Below are 8639 nucleotides of genomic sequence, written 5' to 3'. Positions count from 1 at the left end.
TTAATGAACAAAAATATATTTTCATCTTTTTCTATGTTTTATAATTTTTCCACCATGCCTGTTCAACATCCTCATCTATGGTATAGATAAACCGTTTAATGAAGTAACCACTCAATTTCTCCTCCACGCTTCACTCTCATATTAACTTACTCGTTTTTCTAATAAATAAATATAAAAATTGGCGAATAAAAAAAAGAAAAAAAAAGGCAGTTAGAAATAATGGAATAAAAAAGAGCCAAACAAAAAACTCTTATAGTTATTGATTTCGTTTACAACTTAGACATTGTGTGTTGGATCAGTTCCCATTGCTACATTTTTCTCTTTCGGTTTTTTGGTGAAAAGCATCTCCATCTCCTCTAAGGCCTTACCCTTAGTTTCAGGAAGATAAAAATAGAAAAAAAACCAAGCTATTACAGACATACCAGCAAACATGAAAAAGCTTCCACCTATTGTGATTGCTTTATAAATCGAAATAAAAGTCATTGAAACAATAGCATTCATGCTTCTATTCACAGCAACACAAATACTCGCTCCTTGTGCCCTCAACCTCAGAGGAAATATCTCTGAACTATAAACCCAAGTGACAGGTGCAAGTCCCATATTAAAGAAAGCCACATAGAAATATGTTGCCAGAATACTAAGCGTCAAAGCCCATGGAACATTTTCATGGGCCTTTTCCACCATAGTCAAGCTAAAGCCCAATGTTGTAAGCCCAACGATCATTCCTGCAACACTTACCTGCAATAATCTTCTTCTACCAACTTTGTCAAGCATGAACAAAGCACTTAAAAGAAAAGTAACCTTTGTTATTCCCACTCCAATTGTTGCAAGTAAAAGCTTATCTTTACTTGTAACACCAGCTTTTTTGAAAATTCTTGGACTATATAACATAACAGCTTCAATTCCTGTTGCATGTTCAAAAAAGTGAATTCCAACAGCTGCAATTAACATCCAACGTACAGGAGGTGTTGGTCTTAGAATCAACTCTTTCCATACGCCTTCACCTTGGTTAGACTTATGAGATAATTTCACAACTTCATCGTTGCAATTCTCGTCTATACCAGCTGCAATTTTAATATCTTTGAAACGAAGTTCAGCTTCTTCTGTCGTATTTGAAACTTGTAACAAAACTTTTTTAGCTTTTCCTAGTTGACCTTGCATAACCAACCACCTTGGTGATTCTGGCATTGCTAAAATACCGAAAGCTACTATAATTGAAGGAATAGCTGCAATACCAAGCATTAATCTCCAACCAAGTTTCAAACTCAAATGTCTTCCCAAGAAATAATTTGATACATAACCTAATAAGATTCCAAGGCCAATACAAACCTCAGGTAAAGAGGTTAAAAAACCTCTTGATGCAGCAGATGAAATTTCAGCTGAGTAAACAGGTCCTATCATGAGTGCAAAACCAACACCTAAACCACAAACACATCTTCCAATGAATAAAACTGTATAATTTGGACCGTACCCCATTAGAATTGCACCGAGCATGAAGAGTATAGAGGCTAAGAAAATTGTGTATCGACGACCAATGTAATCAGAAGTTCTTCCAGCTGTTAAAGATCCTACTAATGCACATACGTTTAAGATTCCTGCTATAATCTCTTGTTGTGTGTCGCTGATTCCCAAGTCCTCTCTTATGAATATCAATGCTCCACTCATAACACCGGTATCTGAAATTAATCATGTATGTAGAATAGTTAAAGTTAATTTCAGTTAAGTCCTAAATAATAGTGGAATATGTAAATGGATGCTTTTTTTTAAAACTAATATAGAGATAACAAAACAGTAAAAACAATTAACGCCTTTAAAAAAAAGGAAAAAAAATGTATCAGAGTTGTGTTTATAAATATATATTTTTTTAATTATTATTTATATTAGTGTCAAAATCGTGTTTGGAATGTGTTTTTTACAAACTAGCTAGGGAGCAATTCATAGGAAAATAAAATGGAATAAAAAGTGAGAGAGATTAGAGAATGTGATGAAATTACCATAACCAGAAACGATGGATACAATTGAAGCAACAATGGAACAAGCAAAAGCATATTTGTTGAACGTGTTGGTGTTGTCTTCATTGTACCCTTGACCCATTGTCATGATGATGATGATATAGTTAAAGAATTTCTTTTCTCTTTCACTTGAGCTAGATAGTTTCAATCCTCTCAACGTGACTTCTTTGATGTTTCTTTCTCGTTTGCAAAACGTGTTTATATAGGAGTATATCTAGAGTCTAATTGGTTGATAGTAATACTATACCGAAAATTATGAGAGGCGCATAATTAAAGAACAGAGTAGTTAAAACAGAAAGGTGTATAAATTTTCAAGTATTTTTAGAGAAAAGATAGTAACTGAATGTGGTAGACTAAATAATCAAAACTAATAAGCAGGTTAAGTGAAAATCCTTCAATTTATATAGATTATCAATTTTTTTAAGATAATATTTTTTCGTAGGTTTAAAAAAAAATATAATCTTATATTTATAGGAGTGAAAATGAAAAATAAATTAAATAAGTTTCGTTTCTTAAAGGGAACTATGTTCGGTTTGATTGTAGTGGAATTTGGTACATTCTTCTTGTCAATCTATAGGGAACTAAGTTGGACCAAAAACCAAAATTGGATTGAAAGAATTAATGTAGTGTTTATCTAAATTAATATTTTTTAATTTATCTATTTTTTATTTGTAAAAGAGATAGACGTAAGAAATTTTATTGGGCTATTTATTTAGTTTGTTTATATTTCTTATATGCATAAACATTAAATGAAAGAGTATAGATAGAGGAAAACCAAACTCTATCTAAAATTAGGTAGACCGATAAAGAAATAGAAAAAATATAATTTTAGTTTTTATAAAATATGATAATTGTTAGTGTGTAAGACATTTTTAGTAAAGAGATAAATAGAGAGAATGAAGAATAAAGATTGTTATTGTTGAATGTGATTGTTAAAACTGAATTACAATTACGTGTATATATACAACTAGGTGACTTGAATACTAAGTAACTAACATAACAAACCCTAACCCTAACTTGGACTTGGGCTACAACTTAGATTATATCACAACATATCCCCTTATAATCTAAGTTATCAAACACAAACTAATCATAGTTGATCTGTATTATTCATAATTTCTTTCTCAAATTTAGAAATCTGTCGATCTTGAGTTCTTTGATGAGAATGTCGGTCAATTGTGCTCCACTTGAGCAATGCCTCACTTCAAGTTCACTCTGGTTTACCTTCTCCCTTAGAAAATGAAACCTAGTCTCAATGTGTTTACTCTTTCCTTGCAGAACTGGCACTACGCCAAAAACTGGAATAGACAGCGCACCTTAAAGGGCGCTTTATTACAAAAGCGCACTCTAAAGTGAAGCGAAAAAATAAGGAGCGAACAACTGGAATAGACATCGCACTTTAGAGGGCGCTTTTGTAATAAAGCGCCCTCTAAGGTGAAGCGAAAAAATAAGGAGGAGATAGAGGGACAACAATACAGGGCGCTTTTTAGAAAGCGCCCTCTAAGGTTACCCTTAGAGGGCGCTTTTAAAAAAGCGCTCTATAAGTCCATGTGCATTTCCAGTTTATAAAGCGCTTTTGGAAAGCCTTAGAGAGCGCTTTCATAAGCGCCCTCTTAGGCCCCCTTTAGAGGGCTCTTTTTTTCCACAAGCACCCTCTAAGGTCCCCTTTAGTAAACATTAAAATTATAACATACTGCGCGTTTTGTTATTTCACTCTCTGTCATTTTCGTTCTTTTTCACGTTAGGGTTCTCACTGCTACGATTTTCGCTACTTCTAAGGCGTTCTCCTTCCACCTCTGTTAGATCTACGACGTTTCCTCCTTCTATTAATTCGTTGTTAGCTGTTCGATTTTGACACCATAGGTATTTTTCTAATCTTCATATTACTTGGTTTCTCTTCTGACGTTCGCTATTGTTCATTTTTGGTTTCATTTTTCTTGGTTCATACATTTATTGAGTATTCTCAACAATAATTATTGTGTTGCAATGCTAGCAATGGAGACTAGGCATTATGGGTTAAATTTGACCAACTGTTCCATTTGTTTCTCGATGTAGAAAAAGGAGGCAGCAATATCTAAAACACCTTCTACCAATCAAAGGTACACTATGCAACTTATGAGTGTATTTATTCTAGCATACATAGCGTAGCTAGTAACTTAAGAAGTTTAGGTATGGATGTTATTTGATAGAGTAAATTAGAGTCGACTATTCTTCTGTTAGCTTTCAGTTAGACCATTATACAATTCTACATATATATTTTCTAGTCAATGTTTATCTTTTGTAAAAACTATATGATGATATATAACTATGCTACAAATTAGTGCATACCACTAATGCTTAATGCATGGTTCATACATTCTCATGCTATTGAAGTCAGAGATATCTGAAAATGTTGAGAAACTAACTCAATAAACCAAAATTGTTTTGGTTTTGGGTTGTTGTTGGAGACATGAATGCCCTGCACAGAGACTAACTCAATAAAGCGAAATTGTTTTGTCTCATCCCATTTTTGGTTTCTCTTCTGAAATTGTTTTTTGTTTATTCTAATTAGTAATGGATAATACATGGATGTCTTCCAATCGATTGTCGAGAGAGTACGAGAATGGGATATCAGAATTCGTTAAGTTTGCCGTTGCGCACGCCGAAGACCCCAGTAGAATGATATGTCCTTGCTTGGGTTGTTGTTATGGGAAACGGGTTGACGCAGTTCAGTTGACATCGCATCTAATGAGGCATGGAATTGATCGAAGTTATACATGTTGGAATTTGCATGGTGAGAAAAGTAACGAGAATGTTGAACCGGGGGATAGTACGACCTATGCCTCAAACTATAGTGGCGCAGATACATACGATTGTGATCGAGTTGAAGAGATTGCAGAAGCACTTGAAGGAGATCTTAAGGATTGTCCCGAAATGTTTGAGAGGTTGGTAAGTGATACAGAGAAACCTTTGTATGATGGTTGCACTAAACTCACAAGATTGTCTGCGGTATTAAAGTTGTACAACTTAAAGGCGGGCAATGGATGGTCGGATAAAAGTTTCACAGAGTTATTAGCCCTTTTGAAAGATATGCTTCCTGAGGATAATGTTCTTCCCAATCGAACATATGAGACCAAAAAGATGTTGTGCTCTATTGGCATGAGCTATGATAAGATACATGCATGTCCAAACGATTGCGTTTTGTTTCGAAATGAGTATGCATCGTTAAATGAGTGTCCTAAATGCGGTGTCTCGCGATATAAGAACAAGTTGTCTCCAGCAAAAGTCTTGTGGTATTTTCCTGTTATTCCGAGATTTAGACGCATGTTTCGTAGTGAAACCAATTCAAGACACTTGACCTGGCATGCAGATGAAAGAATTATAGATGGAAAGTATCGACATCCGGCAGATTCACCACAGTGGTTGAAAATTGATAATGATTATCCTGAATTTGGAGAAGAATCAAGAAACCTTCGCTTGGCATTATCTACTGATGGAATGAACCCACATGGTCTCCAGAGTATCTCACACAGTACATGGCCTGTGATTATTATGATTTATAACCTACCTCCATGGCTATGTATGAAGCGTAAGTACATGATGTTGTCTATGTTGATTTCTGGACCTAAACAACCAGGGAATGACATAGACGTGTACTTGAAGCCCTTAATCGAAGATTTAAAGATTTTGTGGGAGACCGGTGTGGAGGTTTATGATGGATATAGGAAATAAAGTTTCAACTTGAGGGCGATGTTGTTTGGCACAATTAATGATTTTCCAGCATACGGAAATCTATCAGGGTATAGCATAAAAGGTCAATGTGCGTGTCCTATTTGTGAAGATAAAACAGATTGGAAGCGCTTGGAGTTTGGTCAGAAGAATGTCTTTCTCGGTCATCGGAGATTCTTAAATTCAAATCATCACTACCGTGGATGGAGAAAGGCGTTCAATGGAGAGACAGAACAAGGCAGAGCTCCACCTATATTGACGGGTGATCAAATTTTTGAAAAGGTGAAAGATTTGGATACTCAGTTTGGCAAGCCTTTTGCCCACACACTTGTCAAAAGTGGGTGGAAGAAGAGGTCAGTTTTTTTTGAATTGCCGTATTGGAAGTCCTTGTATGTGAGACATTTTCTTGATGTTATGCATATTGGAAAAAATGTATTTGAAAGTGTTATTGGCACGTTACTCGATATACAAGGAAAGTCTAAGGATGGCCTTAAGGCAAGAAAGGACTTGATAGCGATGGGAATAAGAACTGAATTAGGACCCTTGAAGAAAGGAAAACAAACATATCTACCGCCTGCTGCTTATACTCTATCTAGAAAGGAGAAAAAAACATTGTGTAAGTTTCTAAGTGAAGTTAAAGTTCCAGAAGGGTACTCTTCAGATATTAGAAGACTTGTGTCTATGAAAGACCTCAAGTTAAAGAGTTTAAAGACCCATGATTGCCATGTTATAATGGAACATTTTCTCCCAATAGGTATACGTTCTATTCTTCCAGAAAAAGTAAGAAGCTCTATAACTAAGTTGTGTTCTTTCTTCAAGTCAATTTGCAGTAAGGTGATCGATCCTGCGATCTTACCAATGTTGCAAAAAGAAATCGTTATTACTTTGTGTGAGCTTGAAATGTTTTTTCCTCCATCATTTTTTGACATAATGGTACATCTAGTTGTTCATCTTGTGAAAGAGACACAATTGTGTGGACCAGCTTATATGAGATGGATGTACCCTGTTGAACGTTATATGAAAATATTAAAAGGGTATGTGAAGAACCGAAGTCGACCAGAAGGTTGTATGGTTGAAAGATACATTATTGAAGAAGCGATTGAGTTTTGTACTGAATATTTGTCTAATGTTCAGTCAATCGGACTCCCCAAGTCTCAGCTTGTCGAAAAGAAAGAAGGAAAAAATCTAATTGGAAATAAAATCGTGGCAGTATCAAGGGTCGAACGGGATCAAGTGCATTTGTATGTTCTGCACAATGAGAATGAGGTTGAGCCGTATGTTGAAATTCACAAGGATGTTCTCCGAGGTTTAAATCCCAATAGAAATGAAAATTGGATAGTACGAGAGCACAATCAATGTTTTATACCTTGGTTTAAGGATCATATTTATTCAAAGTATTATTCAGATCCCGCTTCAATAACAGAAAGGTTGAGATGCTTAGCATATGGTCCAAGTTTCCATGTTTTTTCTTATAGCGCATACGCGATTAATGGATACACATTTTATACCAAAGAACAAGATGATAAAAGTACTATACAGAATAGTGGTGTCACCGTGGTAGCTGAAGCAATGCACATATCAAGTGTGAAGGACTTAAACCCCAAATTTGCAAATTTGTCGTTTTGGTGTTATCGAGCGCATTTGGGTGTTTGATTATGAGAAGTTTCAGATTCCTATATTTGGTTGCAAGTGGATTGAAAATAATAACGGCATTCGAATGGATAAGTCAGGATTTTTGCAAGTGGATCTTAATAGGGTGGGATACAAAGATGAGTCTTTTATTCTAGCCTCTCAAGCTAGACAAGTGTTCTATGTCAATGATCCGAAAAGTACGAAATGGTCTATAGTTCTTTTTTCCAACAAAGTAATTGATGAAAACACTGGAGATCAAGGTGATATTGATGTTGAGATTGAATCGTTTACCAGAAATGATCAAGATGAGAATATTATATCAAATGATTCATATATTAGAAATGATCATAATGAGGGTATTTGGATCAATCCAACCGTCCGTGTTGTTAAGAGACATGTAGAACATATTCCAACCAAGAAAAGAAAGAGAACTTAGTAAAAAAGGTACAGGTCAAATGATTTTAATTGTTTTCTTTATTACAGGTAAAATGGCTTTTATTACAGCAAATCGAGTCAGTTGCATAAAAAAAAAGGTATAAACACAATTATATGATATTTATGCATAGAAAATGTTAATTCTTGATCTTATACTTCACCTAACTAATTTTATGATATTTTAGGTTCATGCTATTGATATTGAACAAAAAGAGGTTGTTGCTAAGAAGACTGCGGCTAGCAAAAAAAACATACATCTCAGAGATGCTTTTGCTACTTAGTTTTATTTCTTTTTAAGTTATGAATTGGTTGTATATTTAGAATCTTTAGAAGTTAAACGATTATATATCAGTGGATTGTTGTATATGTATGGATTGTTGTATATAAGGCTTGTTGAATGCAATGTGTGAAAAAGGGCTTCAAATTATACAGTTTTAGGTGTACTGCTTCAATATACAGGTTGTCTAAAATAAATAAAAAAATATAGCACTTTTTAAAAAAAAAATTTAAATAACCACCCACTTTAGAGGGCGCTTTCCAGTAAAAGCGCCCTCTAAACCCTTAAAAGTTTCCACTTTAGAGGGCGCTTTCCAATAAAAGCGCCCTCTAAACCCTTAAAAGTTTCCACTTTAGAGGGCGCTTTCTTTAAAAAGCGCCCTCTAAAGTGGCCCTTAAAGGGCTTAAAGAGCCACTTTAGAGAGCGCTTTCACCAGGAAAAAAAACGCTGTCTTTACCTATGCCAGCGCCAGATTAGAGGGCGCTTTAAAGCGCTGTTATAGGCCAAAAAAAGCGCCCTCTTTTCCCTTATTTGGCGTAGTGAGATTGCAAACACCTCTGGTGGCTTGGGGGAGA

The 8639-nt window shown here is 35.1% G+C and overlaps 1 protein-coding gene across 1 annotated transcript; it reads right to left on the bottom strand.

Moving 5' to 3' along the window:
* Window positions 1-217: 217 nt before the first annotated feature.
* On the bottom strand, window positions 218-2353 carry LOC127074546 (probable polyol transporter 6). The gene is made up of 2 exons (XM_051015875.1): window positions 1995-2353; window positions 218-1676 (listed from the first exon to the last, which is right to left on the bottom strand). Exons 1-2 carry the CDS (start codon window positions 2098-2100, stop codon window positions 277-279), a joined length of 1506 nt encoding a protein of 501 aa, XP_050871832.1. The 5' UTR covers window positions 2101-2353; the 3' UTR covers window positions 218-276.
* Between the last annotated feature and the right edge of the window lie 6286 nt (window positions 2354-8639).

The sequence above is a fragment of the Lathyrus oleraceus genome, chromosome 4 (assembly GCF_024323335.1).
Source record: "Lathyrus oleraceus cultivar Zhongwan6 chromosome 4, CAAS_Psat_ZW6_1.0, whole genome shotgun sequence".
NCBI lineage: Eukaryota > Viridiplantae > Streptophyta > Magnoliopsida > Fabales > Fabaceae > Lathyrus > Lathyrus oleraceus.
Note: the sequence above shows the minus strand (reverse complement) of the source record. Positions and strands in the feature narration are given on the sequence as shown.

Excerpts from the sequence above, each read along its gene's own strand:
- LOC127074546 (XM_051015875.1), bottom strand. The coding sequence starts at position 2,100 with ATGACAATGGGTCAAGGGTACAATGAAGACAACACCAACACGTTCAAC. Across the intron at positions 1,677-1,994 it reads ATCCATCGTTTCTGGTTATG|ATACCGGTGTTATGAGTGGA; the intron begins GTAATTTCATCA and ends GATTAATTTCAG.